Below are 19,381 nucleotides of genomic sequence, written 5' to 3'. Positions count from 1 at the left end.
GGTTAATTTTTATTTTATAACTAAACAGAAAGGTCTTTATGATTTAAAAAGAAAGCATTCAAGTGAACAGTACTAAACAGTAGCGAACTTGAAGCAAAAAATAAATTTTAGCAAATGCCAACTTCAATCAAACATAGTAAGAAGTGAAGTATTAATTTAGCCTACCAGAAATGCTTATTGCATTAATTTTTAAAAGTGTGCGAGGTCCGTGCACGTCCTCCGCTAGCAACACACAAATAGCTAAAAGCGCAACGCCTAAAAGAGCATTATATATTAATGACGATGAGTTTATTGTTTTTATTAATTTATATTCACAAAACTTATCAACAAAACATCGATTAAAATTAAGAGACAAATTATCTGAAACGAAATTCATTTTAAAGTAGCAAACAAAACTTACATTAAACTGGAAAATAATTTCTGACCCATTACAATTCTCCCTTCATATTAGCCTTTACAACGCCTATATGGCATTTAAAATTACAGTCTATCTTTCGTAAGCTAACTAAATTTAAACAAAACATAAACACTTATACTGTTCTAGCTCCCCCCTACAACATATTAATATGATTAATAGGTTAATTTTGATTTTATAACTAAACAGAAAGGTCTTTATGATTTAAAAAGAAAGCATTCAAGTGAACAGTACTAAACAGTAGCGAACTTGAAGCAAAAATAAATTTCAGCAAATTCAAACTTCAATCAAGCATAGTAAGAGGTGAAGTATTGCTTTAGCCTTTACCAGAAATGCTTATTGCATTAATTTTTAAAAGTGTGCGAGGTCCGTGCACGTCCTCCGCTAGCAACACACAAATAGCTAAAAGCCAAGCGCCTAAACAAGCATTATATTAATGACGTTGAGTTTATTGTTTTTATTAATTTATATTCACAAAACTTATCAACAAAACATTGATTAAAATTAAGAGACAAATTATCTGAAACGAAATTCATTTTAGCAAACAAAACTTACATTAAACTGGAAAATAATGTCTGACCCATTACAATTCTCCCTTCATATTAGCCTTTACAACGCCTATATGGCATTTAAAATTACAGTCTATCTTTCATAAGCTAACTAAATTTAAACAAAACATAAACACATTAAACCCAACAATACTCAAACATTCATATAAAACAGACATTATCTATAAGGATACATGTTAAAACAATCCGATATAGCGTTTATAATAGCTGGTTGGTAGATGTTTACTATTTTTGGCAAAACCTCCGTTGCAAACCAACATTTACATGAATAAAATAATTTTTACTTTGAAAATGATGCGCTGTCACTTTAATATCAGCTGTTCGTTTACATAAGACTCCGTCTACGTTCATTTACACTGCAGCGCAACGTCTGAGTTCTCAAACTAAAACAGGGTCTTCAGCGTTTGCAAACGAATCCGTTTATGAGGGTCGAAAACGGTGATGTAGTGTAGATGAAAGGCGTAAACGTAGCAAAAGTAACGCGTTTTAAAGGATAAACGCATTAATGTAAACATAGCCTAAGAGAATACTAAAATACTAAATGTAGCCTAAATAAAAATGGCGTTTATATTCCTATTCCTAAACCCATATTTAGGTTTCATAACGACGCTGATCAAAAAGTTTATTGGTCCAGACAGCCAAATTACAGTCAGCCTTGTATGATATCTAGATTCTGTTAATCATTAGTCTTAATCTTAACACGCAGCTTTACTGGTAGTGCACCGTGTAAGCAACACAAAAGGTCATGCGTTTGATTTCAAGAAAAAACACACAACTTGAATGCAGATTTGGTAAAATTCTGTGCCAAATGCATTTTTAACATTGCACCTCATTTTCTTTCACAGGCTTTGACCTCAGAGCTGGAGCACGCCCGCGATCACACCAAGAAGACTCAGAACGACCTGCTGCATACGGAGAACATGCGCGCCGGCCGAGACAAATACAAAACTCTCCGGCAGATCCGCCAGGGCAACACCAAACAGAGAATCGACGAATTCGAGGCCTTATAAAAGATCCGGACCGGGAATTATTATTATTTTCTATCCCTAAGTCTGAGTGGTCAATGCAAAAGGCACAACCTGCGTAAAGCAGCACACACAATGTACTAACGCGACACGACTTTGAATAATTTCATACGAGAGCCGTGCACTAAGAAACTGAAATATTTTCGCACAAGGATTGTTGCTGTCATACACGCAAATAAAAACGGCGTTTGACGTACGTCAGACTACATATATTTACAATAAGGTTGTATACGTTAATATTGCATTAAGAACGATCAATTTTCTATCATTTCTATATTTAGGCCAAGGTTAATAAATGCTATGATTCTTTGTAAAAGTACACTTTATTGTTACACTTCATACAACCTTATTGTAAACTGTTACACGGTAAATTTTTCAGTGACTGCGCTTGCCGCTAAAGTACGAAGCGAAATCATTTTAAACACACGTGCCAACGACGCATCCCCCTTTTGGTAATAACTTGATTGTTTGTAATTGACTAATCTGACTAGTTTTAACCAGTTAAGGGCTGTAATAAGGGGTTGTAATGAGATGTAGATGTTTTGTTTCATTGATTCACTCAGCGCAGGGCTTGGCAGTATAATCTCCACTCTCTTATTATGTATTGACTTATATTAAAACTTTCATTCATGTTGAATATGACTTTTGCCAGGCGATTTATTCAAGTGTTTATTTATTCAGTCTTTCGGGATATGTAAGAGGTTTTTTGGGGGCAGATTTATTTTTTTGCTTCTCTACTAATAACAGTACGGCTTTGTTTCTTGGTTCTGTACTGACCCAAATGATGATTAAAAAGTAATATTTCCTGATACTAGATGATATGTATGTTTAAAAAGATACATAAGTTATAGTTTTTTACTATATTGATGCATGTTTAAATCGGTAGAATTTACAAAATTTAGATACAGATTTTTTATATTTTGATTAATCCTGACTTTGATAATCTTGATAAGGATCCTAATGGCTTTGATTTTGTGCTGGGGTTAAGACGAGCGGCTCTTTATGTATTTTTTTTTTCAAATTGACACTGTTGACGGTAGCTTGGCTGATTTGACATTCAGCAGTTTGACTAACAAAAAAAATTACATTTAAGTATGCTGCCACTTGGAAAACTATCAAAATGTTATTTGGCCGTATGATGGGTTTGTTCAGTGGCTGTTTTACAATGTATCCGTTTTCTCTGTATGATGCTAATTATTACAAAAATTTGCCCTATCAGAATCAGTTTTACACATTCACATTGCTTCTTGTCCTTTAAATATTTTTATAAGACTTAAATCACCATGCATCGATAAGCTTTTCACACGAATGTATGTCTAACCCTGGGAGAAGCAACATTTCACTCTTGTAGTTTTGAGAGGTGGGTTAGCCGAATCGTGGTGCCAAAGGTGTAAATTACAGTGTGAGTTACTAACCCAAAGTTTGAACGGTGTAAAACATAGCACATGCTGATCCAGGGTCACCCTTGCTTAACAATTTTCAAGTGTGAAAAGCCCATGAGAATGTATAATAAAAACCTGTAAACATAATAATAATAAACCGTAAAGGTTCACAACTGCTGGATTTATTTATTTTCCCCTAAGAAAAGGTGTTTATTATATTAGAAATAAAGATTTATGATGACCAGATGTGGGTGAGTTTTATTTAATAACAAAATATAAATATGTAATAAATTCCATCTTTGTAGACAATATATAACAAAAACATTTGATTAGGTGAACGCTCATTTTGGGCATTAGTTTTTTCTGGATATTGTTTATAATGCACTTGCTGGCATCTTTGGGTTCTTCTTTTAGGACCTTGTGTTTGTATTCACATCAGCATGCAATGGAAGAATGATGTCATGCCACACGCCTGGCATCTGCTGGAGCCGTTGCCATGACAAATCTGCTGAAATACACAGTGATGTCATACAAGTAGACACAAAAATAATTTTACCATCTGTTTTCTCATAAACGTTTTGCACTCATGTCAGTGATGCCGCATTCATTACAATGTTAACATGTACAGTAACTTATGCTATATGCTTTATGACAGTAAATACAGTTAGTTTGTTTAAAGGGACACAAGGCAGCATTTTTGTGTTAATAAATCATCTTCGTAAGTCGGTATATGGTTAAATGACTCATTACATGACGAATGAAGACTCTCTCGCCCGCCCCTACCGTCTGTAGGAAGAATACCCCACTTGCAAGTTCGCTGTATCCGACCCGGTGTCATTCAGTCTCGTATAGTCTTAGATATAGAACGCATTTACTCCCAGACACTAGGGGGAGCTAGTAATACTCAGACTTGCCTTGTGTGCCTTTAAAGGTGCATTGTGTGACTTTAAGAATGATCTTTTGACAGAAATGAAATATATAATATACATAACTATATGATCAAGACCTTACAAAATGAACTGTATTGTTTTTATTATCTTAGAATAAACCATTTTTAATCTAAATACACCTAAAGTTAGCTTATACTTCTGTATAGGACCTACGCCATGCCTCGAAGTTGTAGGCTACATGTCCTGAGTTGCTAAATATAGCTCAACTTGGTACATCGTTGTTTTAACTGTTGCTGGCAGAAATGCATGTGAGGAAATGCAAAGCAGATCTTTTTGACTGAGAGAGGGGTTCTAGCAGACCAATCAAGGGTGCTTGCGGATCGTGTAGCACTGACATTTTAGGAGAGGTGCACACCAGGCTACGCTGTATAATCTATGCATACAGTAAGTATAAAACCAACTTTACATGAAAGTCGCCATTTTGCGCCACCATGTTTCTACGGTAGCCCTAAACAGACAAACTGTTCTATAGAGTGCAATTTGTCACTATGCTGTCTTACGGTACATTCACATTATAAGCGGCTTTGTCGCTCTGTGTCGCTCGTCTCTTTCAAAAGAGGCGTTTCTATTTCTGGTTGTCACAAACAAATGAGTAACGTCCAATCCAGTAACTGACGAGAGAGAGATGACGTGAACTCCACTGCTTCGTTCTCATTGGTAGTCGCTCCCGAATGTTGCTCATAATTTCCATAAAGTAAAACGTTTCTCAACTTTGTCGCTCGACTGGACATCAGCCCATCCAGCCGTCAACGGTCACTGTCGCTTGTGTCGCCGAGCTTCCATTGAAATCAAGGAGATCGCGTCGATCTGCTACTGCTAGTCGCTTGCAATGTGAATGTACCTTTAGACGTTGTCGTGTTTTTCCTGTGGTGGCTACCGTAGCTTCTCTATGCATTTTGAAAGGGAGGTGTGAGCTGTGGACTGAGTCGTTAGTTGCAATTCACAACCTCACCACTAGATTCTGTTAAAAATCTACACAGTGGACCTTTAAAGGCTGCTGACAAGTTGTCTTGAGCTTTATCCCAACACTTACTGACGTGGGTAAAGGGTCACACAAAAGCACAAGATTTGTTTTTTCAGAAATGCACTTTTCAAGGGTGTATATGCTCACCTCCACACAGTTGCGCTGATCTCAGTATACGCTCATTGAAGCTGAAGTTGGGTTTGTCCCACAGACTGAACACCATTGTGGCGTGCAGGAGCTCCTGTTGTGTGAATCTGCTGAAGTTCATCTGAAGGGTCCCTGTTGTCTTTACTGCTGGAGTTCTCTGTACCAGCTTTCGATCTCCAGGAAGGCAAAGGATTCTGGGAACACCATAAGCCATTTAATGCAACCAAATTCCATTTATTTGCCATTCTGCATGCAGTTTAAAATAAGTTATTGTTATGAACCATGATGCCTTTGACCCACACAACTTATCTAGCACTGTATAGTATAGTTTATATATATATTTTTTTTACTTTTGACATGTTACCAATTAATTTCATTAGTAATTATGCATAATTTAAAATAGTTCTGGTAACACTTTAATTGAAGGGTTTTTTATTAGACTGACATGACACCTTTATAATAATGAAATAACACGTGTCATGAACATAAAGGGGGTTTTATGCATGTTTATGACAACTGTCATTAAGTGTATTTTCAAAAAGTGTCAAACTTATTTTAACCCAACTGCTGGGTTATTATACCCCATGGTTGCATAATAACAACCCAATGTTTATGGGATAACGTTACATTAAACTGTCACTAAAATGTCAATAAGTGTTAATACTGTGAAATATTTTTATAAAAACATCATAAATATCTTTCTTGACCTCAACTACAGTGGTACAAATCGATCTTGTTAGTAAAATGTCATGAAGTGTTAATACCAGGGCTGGATTATCCATAGACGGAATTGGGCAGGCAATAGGGGGGCACCAAGGGCCTGCGGCCAGAATGTTTTTTTTTTACAAGTACTCGCGCATGTGCGGGCACCGGTAACAAGACTACGGAACGCACAATCGGGTTTTAACCGCTCATTTGCATGACGCGTATATCGTTTTATGTCACCATGCGCTTAGTTGATTCTACCGCTGGGTCTACGCAGCCCGGGTAAAGTCAACACATCTCACTCAGAACCGCAAGGAGACCAGACGTGCCAGCGCGGATTTAAAATGAAACATTGCAGAGATGAGAGATAAAGAGAGCCAAATAACTTTTAGCCTACATTAACACCAACGACATTATAGATGAAAATAAATGTCTACATCAGAGCCCAGTTATATAAATATATATATATATACATTTTTTTGGGGGGCACTTGAAATTTGGTCCCCTGGAGCACTTCACTGTGTTAATCTGGGCCTGGTTAATACTATGTCAAATAATTTTAAATACCTTAACAAAATGCAACATACAGGTCAAAATATGATACTTAACTTTATGTATGTGCACAATACATTAAAAAACTGACAACAAACAGAACTTATTCTACCTTTACAGCACACACAGACGGTTCTGAAATTTTCGAACGAAAAAGAAAAAACAAACAAAAAATGTCATTTAATTAATTTAATGTAATTAACTTTTTTTGCACGATAAGGTTTTTTTAAACTTTGATATGAACTTAAAGCTGCATGGCTTAACCCATTATTATACTGTTTTAATTTAATTTTAGGTAAATCTGTCTCCAAAAGCAATAAAACATAATTTTATCAATTTAAATTATTATTATTATTATTATTATTATTGGATGATTGATTTTATTTCTCCAACACATGGAGGAAACATTATGAACTGAAGAATATTCATGATGTTGTTAAAACTACTTGACAGAGTATTAACACTTAACGACATTTTAAAGGTGTAGCGGAGGATTTTCTCGAATTTTAGAAAAGAACCGCCTTCTCCACTTTTTTAAAAAATGCAATTGCGCAACACTCCTGATTGACAACAAGGAGGACCAATAGTCTTGATAATCCACCCGGAAAAAGAAAATCCTTAATTTGTATCACTGGTAAAAAGTGGTCAGTTATGTTGTCTTAGTTGTCATGACAAGTTATGTTGTATTGGTTAATGTCAAGTTGTCATAACAAAGACATCTCAAACAATGTCATCTTTGCATTAAAAATGACATAATAGAACAAATGACACTTAATGACAGTTGTCATAATGACGTGCATAAAATCTCCATCATTTAATGACACGTGTCATGTCAGTCTTATGAACACTCCTTCAAGTAAAGTGTTACTATATTTCTTTATATACATTTTATATAAACATGAACACACAAACGTATAAACATGGGTTATTTTCATCCCTGTGTTGGGTCAAGGGGGACAAACCCAGCCGTTGGGTTAAAAGAACCCAAAAAACTGTATATTTTACCCAACAATGGGTTGAAACAACCCAGCATTTTGGAATGAAACAACCCTGCAGACTAAATTACAAGCCAACAGGTTGGGTTTGTCCCTTTTTCACCAAGAGTGTTTCCTAAAAAAAGAAACACACGGTTACAGCCCACCTCCACACCTAAAATCATACTTGTCTTCTACTCCAGTGATTACGGCCCTGATGGCACACATATGAATTATGACAATAAATTAAGGGGGTACTTTCAATTTATTGGGGGCATGTTAAAAATATTACAAAAACACCCAACATCCATAACTTATATTTTCTAGCAATTTCCCCCTTTTTATTTGATTCACTGATATAATAGATGGTATAATAAATAGTAATTGATTTTTTTTCATCATTTTATAATAAATATAAACATAAAATATAACCATACTCATTAACATCCACACAGCTCTTGTGTACTCACCCCTCAATGTAAGCTGTTTTTGACATTGAGTGCAGTTTTGAAACATCACATATGAGAACGACGAGCTGCCCGTGTGTTCCTGTTGAATGCATAGATTAAAAAAGCCTTTATATTTTAAAATCATTTATTTTCATAATATAGCCTATATTTATAATAAGAATGCCTGTTAATACATGTATTTCCAATTCAAATGGCAGTAAAGGATAAATAATGGCAACAATATAAGCCAGAAATCGAACATTATAACTATAAGTTCAGTTTTATACAGACAACTGAATGTTGTATTCAAAATAGTAGGTGTGCCAATTCTCATGACATGAAAGTGACATTGTGATTTCGGGATCTACATGTGTTTGAGGAAGTAATACAATGTGTTTAAGGAAGTCTTACTATAGTGAAAGATGTTTAACAACTTAAAATAATAATAATCATATGTGAAAGATAAGCAATTTTGAATAATTAAAAACAACTGCTTTATTCTTATATGTATTTTTCTCTCATGACATAAACACAGTCATTTGTTTCTTTATTTTGGCTTTACTGTGAGTGAATGTGGTAAACACAGTAAGTCTGTCTGTCATACCATCAGTATGTGGGTTTGTCTGTGGCAGGAACTTCATCTGAGTTTTAAGCAGCAGGTCTGAAGTATGCAGCTCCACATCTCCACCCAGTGGATTCTCCTGCTATTACAGAACAAAAGACTTCATATTTCAAATCAGCAGACATCATGTTTCCCATACTATACATAAGGTCAATTTAGTGTCACTCTTTTCTTTATTGTGAATCGAATAAGTGGGCCTTATATAAAAACGAAGCTTTCCGAAGGTCTGCTGAAACAATGACTAAATGAATGAATAAACAAATACATTTGGGCCGAATCTGTGCCATTTCTGTCCCCAGGACATTATGGGGCGGTTTCCCGGACAGGGATTAGATTAGACTTGAATATATGTAAAAGCTGTCCAAACTGAAAACAACTTGCACTGACATATCTTAAAATACATCAGTGCCGTTTGTTTTGCCTCAAAATGCTCACAAGTAATGTTTTTAATATTTCCTAATTAAACCTTAAGCTAATCCCTGTCTGGGAAACCACCCCTCTATGTATAAAAAATGCAAGAAAACTAACTCTAAAATACATTTTAGTAATAAGCAAAGTGTCCTGCATGTTAATCTAACACCATTTAAACTATATAATTTAAAACTTTAATAAAAAACTACATAAAACACTGAAAACAGCATTTTTATCTGTGCCTGCTCTCTATCTCTATACTTTACCTTTAAATATAAACCATAAAATTCTTCCGATCTTTTTTTGCATTTTCATGTGGGTTCATATTCCATCTTAGCCTAATTTAAATATTTTTTCCCATTGGAAAAGTATATATTTTAATATTAAGATCAAATGCACATTTTAGTCATGTCCCCTGAATTTCACAGTTTCAAGAGGAGGTTACATCATCTGGATCTTCTGAAGGCCATGAGAAGATCAAAAGTCACTTTTCTCATTTTCTTTTCTGTATATTTTATGACATTGATGCTATATTATTGTTACCTATATTATTTCTTTGATATTATCGGTTTATTTTAAAATAAAAAGTGAGGTAAATCCCTAGAATTTGCTCAGTGTCTTCATGCTATTAGAAACTATTTAATTAGCTGCTATATTTAATGTATTTGCTAAATTTATGCTAAAAACTAGTGATAGACCGATATATCGGCCGATTTTTGCAGGTTTTATATGTATCGGCATCGGCCAATATGTGGCTGTTGTGTTTGCCGATTTTTTCCGCCATTATTTACAGACAGAGTGCTGGAAGCCGCAAGCAATTGCAGGTCATGTGACTAAAAACAACAAACCTTTCCATGACAACATCGAAAGCTCGGCCTAACAGCTGATCACAGCTGCACAAAGTGGGTTTTTATTTCTCATCTCTATATTTGTAGTAGTAAAGTGCTAAAAATCAATATCCTTTGCCGGTTGTTCCTCGTCATTGTGGAGAATGCAGTGGGTGGTTCCATAGCACCCTAATCTGTTTTTACTATTTGTTAAATATAGTTTTTTTAAGTTCAATAAATGTTACTTTTTAAAATTGAGACATGTAACATTTGGCATCATCATTGTGTCATTTTTATGATGTAAATTGAGTGAGCAAAAGGAGTATTGGCTCCAAATATCGGTTCAAGAAAATCGCCCAGCTGTATCGGTCATCGGCTAAGGATGATGAAACAAAAATCGGTATTAGCACTAAAAAAATCCATATCGGTCCATCCTTACTAAAAACTAAGTCCTGTTAGTTTCAGTCCTGTTACCAAAATGGTAATATATTAAAAAGTAAAATAAGTGTGTTATTAGATTTACTGTTAAAAAAGATTTAAATAATTAACTTGACGAGTTGCAAATGGCACTGATTCGGTGGAACGGGCCATTTAGTTATTGTGTAAAATTGATGCCAGCAGAAAGACATTCAGAAATTACATTATGATAAAAAGTTACAAAGATAAAGAAAATTTGATTAAGAAGTGGAACTTAAAATATCTTAAAGGGCACATTTCACAAGACTTTTTTAAGATGTCAAATAAATCTTTGGTGTCCTCAGAGTACATAAAGTTCTAGCTCAAAATCCATATAGATAATTTATTATAACGTGTGTCCTTTTAAATGCAAATGAGCTGATCTCTGCACTAGATGGCAGTGCTGTGGTTGCATAGTGCAGATTAAGGGGCGGTATTATCCCATTCTGACATCACAAGGGGAGCCAAATTTCAATTATCTATTTTTCACATGCTTTCAGAGAATGGTTTACCAAAACTAAATTACTGGGTTGATCTAATTCACATTTTCTAGGTTGATAAAAGCACTGGGGACCCAATTATAGCACTTAAACATGACAAAAGACAGATTTTCATGATGTGGCCCCTTTAAGAAACTACTGCACTCGTACTCAGCAATTAAACACGATTTTCTAAGTACATTTAAATAATTATTCGGTTAATCCCCTAAAAAATGTCATGTCTTCAATAGTTTTGTCAGCCGAACCCTATTGACCTAAATCATTTATTCAAAGTACCACCTGAAATTTTAAGGAAATGTTTCAGTTGATTAATGGAAGATGTGCATGTTTAACTTTATTATTTTTATGATTTAGTGCTAATTAATTGTTTTTCATCACCTCTGAGTCACAAACCCCCTGCAATTCCCTATAGAACCACCAGGGTTTCGCGAATCCCAGTTTGGGAAACTCTGCTCTATGGATTTAACCTGATGTCAGAGACGGACTGAATGTGTGTTCAGTACCTTTGGAGTGAGTTTGTACCAGACAGTGCTCTGAAGATTCAGACTCCAGTCTGCCAGACGGATGAAAGTCTCACCCAGAAATACTTTTCTCTTGAGTCCTCTGGTGTGCCACACTGAGATCTGAAGTGTGCTAGTAGGTAGCTGCTCACGAGCAAGCACACACTGATACACAAACCAACATTTATCACAATTAGCAAAAAATAAATGCTTCTTTACAATAATGCCACCAAATTATTGTTGGTTCTACAAAGAACCTTTCAGTCACCAGTTCTTAGATTTAAAGAGTCTGAGGAACTTTTTTCCACTACTTGTGCAACAGAAGTAGAAAGTCAAAAATATTTACCATGGTTTTCACTGGGGCAGTACGCTTTAAAAAGGTCCTAATATGTACTACCAATACGTACCCTTAAAATACAAATATGAAATCTTTAGGTGCACATTTTTATTGTAAACTCTCACCGTGAATGTTTCATTGTAAACTGGATTATTTCCTTTCTTGACTGATGTTTTCATCTTATGATCCTGGTGTTTCTTTGGTAGCAAGCAGACTTTAACATACCTGCGTGTATGCGATAAAAACATTTATTTAAGTCTGTAATAAGTCTCTTTAGCCTATCGATGACACCTAATCTCAAAAACAACTTACGGATGACATTTCCTCTTCTTCATATCTCCAAACATTAGATTTCTGCAGGCTTTAATAGTTATCTCCAAACAGGACGTCCTGTAACCGATAGCAACCTGTATTTCTCCAGACACACTGCTGTTTTCAAAAGTCCCACAATCCATTGCTATGCTGCCATTGCTGTCCTGCACACAACATATTTTGGGATAAATGCGTATGATGTGTATGATCATGTTTACATGTAAATGTATTTTATATCACACTGATCATGCTGTGAGGGAAAATGAATGAGACAAACATGATAAGCCTCCATAGGTTTAATAAACCACAATGTCTTATCAGCTAACTTGCACACTTTTGCAGAACTTGTTTTCGGTTTCCTGCAAGCCATTAGTTTGTCAGATCAAACCCAAAGTATGAACTAAAGTAAATGGGAATACGTACCCTCCGGTCATCGCTGTATTCAGACGTGTATGAAACATTGTCATCTGTTAGGTAGGATGTGTTTAGTGAGCCTCTGTGATCTTTACCTCTGGAGCTCTGAGAGAGATCGGGCAGACTTGGAACTTTGCACCGCTGTGAGAAGGCAAAAGCAATAAACATATCTCTATGAGAGCAAGCAACTCTTATTTCTCACATAGATACATTGAGGCTTTGAAAAACTGAAGATGATGATTAGGGAAATGGCAAAGAGGCTGTCTTAACGCCATAAGTATTTTATCTCCACCATGCAATAAATAGCATATCATGGTTGACCAGAGTTCTCACAATAAACCCACAAAGTGTGCACAACAGAAGAGTCAAAGTCTATTGCCACAACTATGAGAAAAACTAACAAACAACACACAACCTGATATTTTTTTCTTATTTACCTTTAAAGGACAAGTTCGGTATTTTACACTTAAAGCCCTGTTTTCAGATTGAATAGAACGGTTTTGACTGAAATTTCGACATTTGCGTCTGCCCTGAGAATTTTCGCGTGTTTGTGTTTCAGCTCAGACCTCTACAATGGGTTTAATGGTGCACTGGAACAATCCTTCCTAAAATGCATTAAACTTTCGTTTACAAAGACGTGAAACTCACCGAGTGGTCAGGGGTGTTCACTGATATGCTCACACAAAAATCGCTGCAAACGATGCTTTCCAACAGCTGTTTTAGCATTCGTTGTTAACTTGTGGACCTATTTTTCCAATCGCCTCACACCCGTATATTCTTCCGTTTAGAGCTTGAATAATAGACACTCCAGCCCAGGTGGTGGCGCTAATCCGCCATTTCCAATTGCAAGAATAGAAACAAAGTTCCCGGCGCGGAGTAATACCGTACCTCACAGCACATCTAATACATGTCAATGGAGTTGGACAAAAACTACGATAAAACCTGTTGGAATGCGTCTTTTGCAGCGATTTTTGTGTGAGCATATCAGTGAACACCCCTGACCACTCGGTGAGTTTCACGTCTTTGTAAACGAAAGTTTAATGCATTTTAGGAAGGATAGTTCCAGTGCACCATTAAACCCATTGTAAAGGTAGGAGCTGAAACACAAACACCACAAAATGTGTTTTGCATATGTCGAAATTTCAGTCAAAACCGTTCTATTTCATCATAAACAATCTGAAAACAGGGCTTTAAGTGTAAAATACCGAACTTGTCCTTTAACTCAACAGTTCGGTGCATTTTTGTTTTTTTCAAAAGACACCAATATGTGAGATTTTGTAATAATATATCCAAAAACCACTTGCACAGTGTAATAATATTTAATGCAGTCGTGTACTTAAATTATCCCAAAAGTTCCCAAGGATTTGTAAATCCAGAAAAATTGCTGTTTTACATAATGGCTCGCCCTTGGTCTCCTTTGTAATTGTTATCCTTTTAGTGACTTATATCCGTGCTATCAGATAAACAGTAGAAAGATGTAGTTTAAAGCTGTATGACTTTGTTCAGCCTCAACTATTTCAATTCAACATAAAAGAAGGTCAACAACCTTTCCTCACATCATCATAGCTATCAATTACTACAGCTCATCATACAGACACATATTTACAACATTAAGCATCTGCTGTATAATACACAGAGCTGGAGTTTCTTTGCAACAAGAAAGTATGTTTGTCCGATGGTGTTTTTTGGCATTTTGGGCCAACCATGCAAAACTGTTTTGTTTTATTAACACAGCATATATTTAATAGAGATGACTAGAAATGACTCATGTCTACAAAGAACAATTGACTTCTAGTTAGCACGAGTTCATAAAAAGTACATAGTTTTTTTTGGGAAAGTAAAAACAGCTGTGCTGCAGTGGTGGTCTACAGCACAATGTTTAGGCTAGACCAAATCTCCATGCAAGTTCTTTAAAACCCCATTTATTTGCTTAAAGGGATAGTTCACCCGTCATGTTGTGAGTTTCTTTATTATGTTGAACACAAAAGCAGATATTTTGATAAATGATGGTAAGCACACAGTTGACGGCACCTATTGACTTCTATAGTATTTGTTTTTCCTACTATAAAAAGTCAGTGGGTACCGTCAGCTGTGTGCTTACCATCATTTATCAAAATATCTTCATTTGTGTTCAACAAACATAATAAAGAAACTCATACATGTTAAGTACAACATTCATTTTTGGGTAAACTATCCCTTTAATATGTGTAGTGCAGCTTTTATTAGGACTAGCAGATGATCATAAAGCTAACAGGTGTGTCAAACGTAAAGCCAACAAATTCATATTTCAGAAAATTAAAACAGATCCTTTAAAGCAGTGGTCACCAACCCTGTTCCTGGAGATCTACCCTTCTGCCTACTTTAGATCCAACCCTGCTTCAGCACACCTGCCTCCAATTTTTGGGTAGCCGTGAAAAGCTTGATTGGCAGGTTCAGGTGTGTTTGTTTGGGGTTGGAGGTGAACTCTGCAGGAAAGTAGATCTCCAGGAACAGGGTTGGTGAATTGGTCAGAATTGTTGCCATAATGAAAGTGATTTGGTTCGTAAGATGGAGGTTTGAAGCTCATGAGAACTTGTACAGTAATGAAACACCTGATCAACTTCAGGATCAACACAGACAGAAAGCATTCAGCTCTTACATTGGATGCTCTGTTGATGGCGCTCTCTGATTGGCTCTTTCGGATGGCGTTATCTACAGTCAGGTGATCTGCTGGCACACTCAAGTCATTCTGAGATTTAGAGAGATCTAGAATCAAAACATAAAATATCCAGGATCAAATTGATGTTAACGTGCACTTTTAAACATATACACCAACTTTGGCAGGAATTATTGATCTTTTATACTCAATGAAGCAAGTTTAGTAATGTTAGTTTAAAGGTGCCAAAGAATGCATTGAAATAATCTGTTAAATTATTCTCTGATATCTACACAGAAGGTATGTAACTTTATTAAGTGCAAAAAATATCCAGAGATAGTTTTACATGTCCTTTTACAACCCTTGGATCTGCTCCCAGAATAAAATGGTCTATTATTACCTTATTTAAAAAGGGTCATGAATAATAATGTTGAGCTCTGCACTGATTGGCTGTTTCTTATAAACTTATAAAACCCGGAAGTATTGTCTTTAGGGCAAACAGCTGTATGTCCGTGTATGTTTTGATGATCACTCTGAATCTGATCTCTATCAAAAGTCCTCCACAAAAATACAATTATCAGCTTTTTGCTCAAAATTTGGTGTTTTCGAAGAAACCTACCAATATTTGAGAGGTGATAAAAAGAAAACAAATTAAGGTAGTATGAAACGTTTTTTTTTTTTTTTTTTTTGAGAGCAGAGGGTCTGTCCTTTCTTTTGTTATATTGTATGTTTATATATTTAAAGAAAAACTTTTTCTGGAACGCATTAAACTTTTGTATAAATGCTGACGCTGGCTGGCAACTTAAAAAAAAAATGCTGGGGGGGAAAGAGTTAAAAATTGTGACCAGAATAAATTATGTGCTTTATATGATTTATTTGAGCCATTTCCTATCTTTGTATCATTTAATAAACAGGATTTAGAAAGTAATTAGTAATAAATACTTTCTGAAAACAGTCATTTTTTAGAGTAATATCATTACATGATTGAAAATGTAATTAGTAACTAGAAATTAATTACTTTTTAAGTAACTTACCCAACACTGCTCATGATATGTCATTACCATATACAGAACTTTTATTATTCATCTATGCCTAGATAAATACAGTTTTACATTCTATGGCACCTTTAATATCTAAAAAATCTATCTCTCTCTCTCTCTCTCTCTCTCTCTCTCTCTCTGATATCTGATTTTTTATATTTCACAGGAGTTTCTCTTACTTCGTATGTGAGTGCTGACAGACACCATCAGGTTTTCCATGGATATCGTAAAGGGCTTTGAACTTTTGAGATTCTAGAAATATACAAACACACAAAAATGCACAAAACATTAGGTGACAAGGTAAATAGAAACAAGAACAAGTTTGCAGAAGTTAGTCTTATTCATGGTCTTATACCTCGAATCTGTTAAATGAGCTTCTCACAGGAACTTCAAAGAATGGAGGAGGGGTGGGAGGCACAACTGTAATGTAACTAAAATAGAAAATATATTTTTTATATATGTCTGGTGAAAGGGCTTGGCACAATTTTTTTTATAAATGGTGGGTCAGTTTGCCAGTAATTGTATTGACATTATATAATACTATTATCATGGCAGACGCACTTTTATTCAAAGTGACTTAAAGTACATTACATTACTACAAGGTAGACGTGTTCGCTGAGTTTGAACCCATGACCTTTTGCGCTGCTGAACCACTGAGCTCAACAGAAGCACATATAATACATATAATAATGTATTGTATTATATTGAAGCAATTTAACACCTGAGCTGTTGATAAGACTGTAACAGTTTCTCTCCAGTGGTCTCATGTCTGTTTCCTAAAACAAAACAACAAACGGTTAAATTAATTTCAGCAACATTTCTGCTTATACAAAAGTCATAAACAATAAATACAGCTGGACATATCATTGCATTGCCCTGAGGCGATATGTGCACACCTCTGCTTATTAGAAATGAATATTAACTTTGAATTTGGTATTTCATTACTTGAGAAGTGACCATGACATGAAGTGATACAGTACATAAAAGACATAAAACTATGCTGACAAAACAATTATATACATTAATATATTGTATTTTAGCTTTATCATTACAAATTTCTACTTTACGTATATGTGACTGGATTGCTAAATGATATAGTCTATGCCATTGTAATAAAAGCAAACATACCTGCAGGAAATTTCTTTGCATGCTGTTCCAGAAACCATTCACCAGATTTGATCTTAAATTCCCTGAAGACAGTAGTTGTATTAAATAAAACAAAAAAAGCTTTTGCACGCATGCAGCACAAATTATGTGGCATAAATATAAACTATCCATGTTTGCACATTAATAATATATAAATGTATCTTTTTTTATTCTTATGTATGTCATCCACCCACAGCTGAATCCAACAGGTTTTATTCATTACGAAACTTCTGATGCATTCTGCATTTCAGTTATTACTGAAAATGTACTCTTATGTCATTCACCCACAGATTTATACATTATGAAACTTCCATTTATTCACATTCATAAATGCATAAATGGGTTTATCTTCACCTATAAGCGTGACACACTGTGCACTTCCAGTCCCGCGCAGACCGGACGACCCGACACCTGTTACAAATGCGGTGACTGCACCCACAGCACACAGATCCACAGTCCCAAAACTTTCCCAAAAGCCTCTGACATCTCGCGCATGACCTCTGTCCATACGGCCGTGTGAAGCTTTTCGCACCCTGTCCACAGATATTCTGCAGTTCCGTCCTTAGCTTCCTAAAGTTTGTATGAAATACATTAATATTCCAAGGAGATATCTTTTTCCGCATGGCGCACACTAACAAACTAAAACACAAATGTCCTACTTGATTCTTTCTGCTTCAATGGTTCGGAGAGCTTTGTCTCGTCTGAGAACCTCCAGGACTCGTTCTCTTTCCAGAACCTGGAACAGCTCCAGATCTGTGCTGTAGAAGTCATCTTCTCGGCTTCCCCAGGTTTGCCGGTCTATTTTCATATCAGGTTCACTTTACTTCAGAAGATCTCTGATCTGATTTACTTAATTGACTCCTTGCTGAAATACCATTAAAGGGTAATCCACTTTTACAAGGTGTTTGGACATAAATGTGTTTTGGCATTGTAACAATCCTACAATAAAAAAATCCAATCCAAAAATCTTTTTTTCATCCCCATAAAACCAAAGCCACATCATTAGACATGATGTCACACAAACAAAGCCCCGCCCACAGCAACTGACTGACTGGTTAATTTCTTTAATTCTTTCTTAAATTGTAAGCTGGTTTAATGTATTATTTTCATGAGGATACATACATGTCTGCGTGAGACCTGTGTGGCTCACCTGCTGTCTCACAAATGCCAAAAACGGTGAAGCAATGTCATAATGCTTTTTAAGTTACTGTTTTGTATTCCTTATATTAAGTTAAGTTAGTTTTGGACTTGTGGCTATTGTGCATTACTGTAGGTCAGTCAATTTCAAACTTTTTAAAGAGCAACCCTAAAAAAACTTTTTAAAGGTGTCATTGCGTTAAACTGGATTTAGCAACCAAACTATTCTTTCTGCAGTGATGTTAGTCTGTTGACGTGAAAGTCAACACATATCAATGGTGGTTAAACTGAGTCAATCAACTACAGATGAAGGTGGGACGAGTCTATCAGTTCCCACATTCTGCATGAGATCATTTACGTGAAGTCAATGCGATGTGCTTTAAATGCACCGTCATGAATCTGTTGGGTTATGTGGGAGCCCACAAGCATCTCATTATGAGGGGCTTTTAGCGCAAGACCCACTTCCAGGAAAATCTCACGCATCTCTATAACTGTGAGAAAATTCACAGAGAGAAAACTAAATATATCCAAATGTTATATTTTATATATATTCATCTAATTCTTTTAAAAAAGCATCCTCTGGTTGTTTTCAAATCTCTTGTACTAAAAAGTTTATCCGGCTGAGAATATTCTAGACATGCTCAAAGATATTAGGTAGGTATTATTTTTCTATAAAATTGCACATTCTGTTGCCCACCTGCTTTGCAAGCTCATGCCCACCCCAGCTTACACTACTAACATATATACTGTAAATACATTACATTTATTGCAGCATTACAAAATATTTAATGTAGAAACTCTTACCTTTTCATCAAGTGTGATGTGAGAGCTCAGAGATGCAATCGCGACTGTTAAAGAGACAGAGCCGCACGTCACTTTTCACTTCCTGTTTCCTTCCTGAGATGATTATAT

The 19,381-nt window shown here is 35.6% G+C and overlaps 2 protein-coding genes across 6 annotated transcripts in view; one reads left to right on the top strand and one right to left on the bottom strand.

The window, feature by feature from the left end:
* ezrb (ezrin b) overlaps window positions 1–2,169 on the top strand; it is a 38,444-nt gene extending 36,275 nt beyond the window's left edge. For all 3 annotated transcript variants that reach the window (XM_065268915.1, XM_065268917.1, XM_065268918.1), the window contains exon 14: window positions 1,830–2,169. In XM_065268915.1, coding sequence (XP_065124987.1) covers window positions 1,830–1,994 — 165 coding nt within the window. In that variant the 3' untranslated portion in view covers window positions 1,995–2,169. The remainder of the gene's footprint in view (window positions 1–1,829) is intronic.
* A 136-nt stretch (window positions 2,170–2,305) lies between these two features.
* Window positions 2,306–19,376, bottom strand: sytl3 (synaptotagmin-like 3). 3 transcript variants are annotated; one of them, XM_065268912.2, is made up of 16 exons: window positions 19,274–19,376; window positions 17,992–18,197; window positions 17,687–17,902; window positions 17,315–17,376; window positions 16,908–16,962; window positions 16,542–16,617; window positions 16,366–16,438; window positions 15,150–15,256; window positions 12,521–12,652; window positions 12,098–12,261; window positions 11,911–12,010; window positions 11,452–11,613; window positions 8,737–8,836; window positions 8,154–8,232; window positions 5,453–5,646; window positions 2,306–3,899 (listed from the first exon to the last, which is right to left on the bottom strand). In XM_065268912.2, the coding sequence occupies exons 2-16, from the start codon at window positions 18,138–18,140 to the stop codon at window positions 3,802–3,804; spliced, it is 1,767 nt and encodes a 588-aa protein (XP_065124984.1). In that variant the 5' UTR covers window positions 18,141–18,197; window positions 19,274–19,376; the 3' UTR covers window positions 2,306–3,801. The 3 variants fall into 3 exon arrangements, with proteins under 3 accessions (XP_065124984.1, XP_065124985.1, XP_065124986.1); XM_065268913.2 differs by having other exon boundaries at window positions 2,306–3,896; XM_065268914.2 differs by having other exon boundaries at window positions 8,737–8,833.
* Window positions 19,377–19,381: the final 5 nt, after the last annotated feature.

This window comes from Paramisgurnus dabryanus, chromosome 12 (genome assembly GCF_030506205.2).
Source record: "Paramisgurnus dabryanus chromosome 12, PD_genome_1.1, whole genome shotgun sequence".
NCBI classification, from domain to species: domain Eukaryota; kingdom Metazoa; phylum Chordata; class Actinopteri; order Cypriniformes; family Cobitidae; genus Paramisgurnus; species Paramisgurnus dabryanus.
The sequence above is the reverse complement of the archived record's forward strand: the minus strand, read 5'-3'. Positions and strand labels throughout refer to the sequence as shown.

Bases quoted from the DNA above. Each gene is read 5' to 3' on its own strand.
- sytl3 (XM_065268912.2), bottom strand. From the start codon at position 18,140: ATGAAAATAGACCGGCAAACCTGGGGAAGCCGAGAAGATGACTTCTAC. The intron at 8,233-8,736 runs GTATGACAGACA...TGCATTCAACAG, and splicing joins GACAAACCCACATACTGATG to GAACACACGGGCAGCTCGTC. The intron at 5,647-8,153 runs GTGAGTACACAA...TGGTGTTCCCAG, and splicing joins AAAACAGCTTACATTGAGGG to AATCCTTTGCCTTCCTGGAG.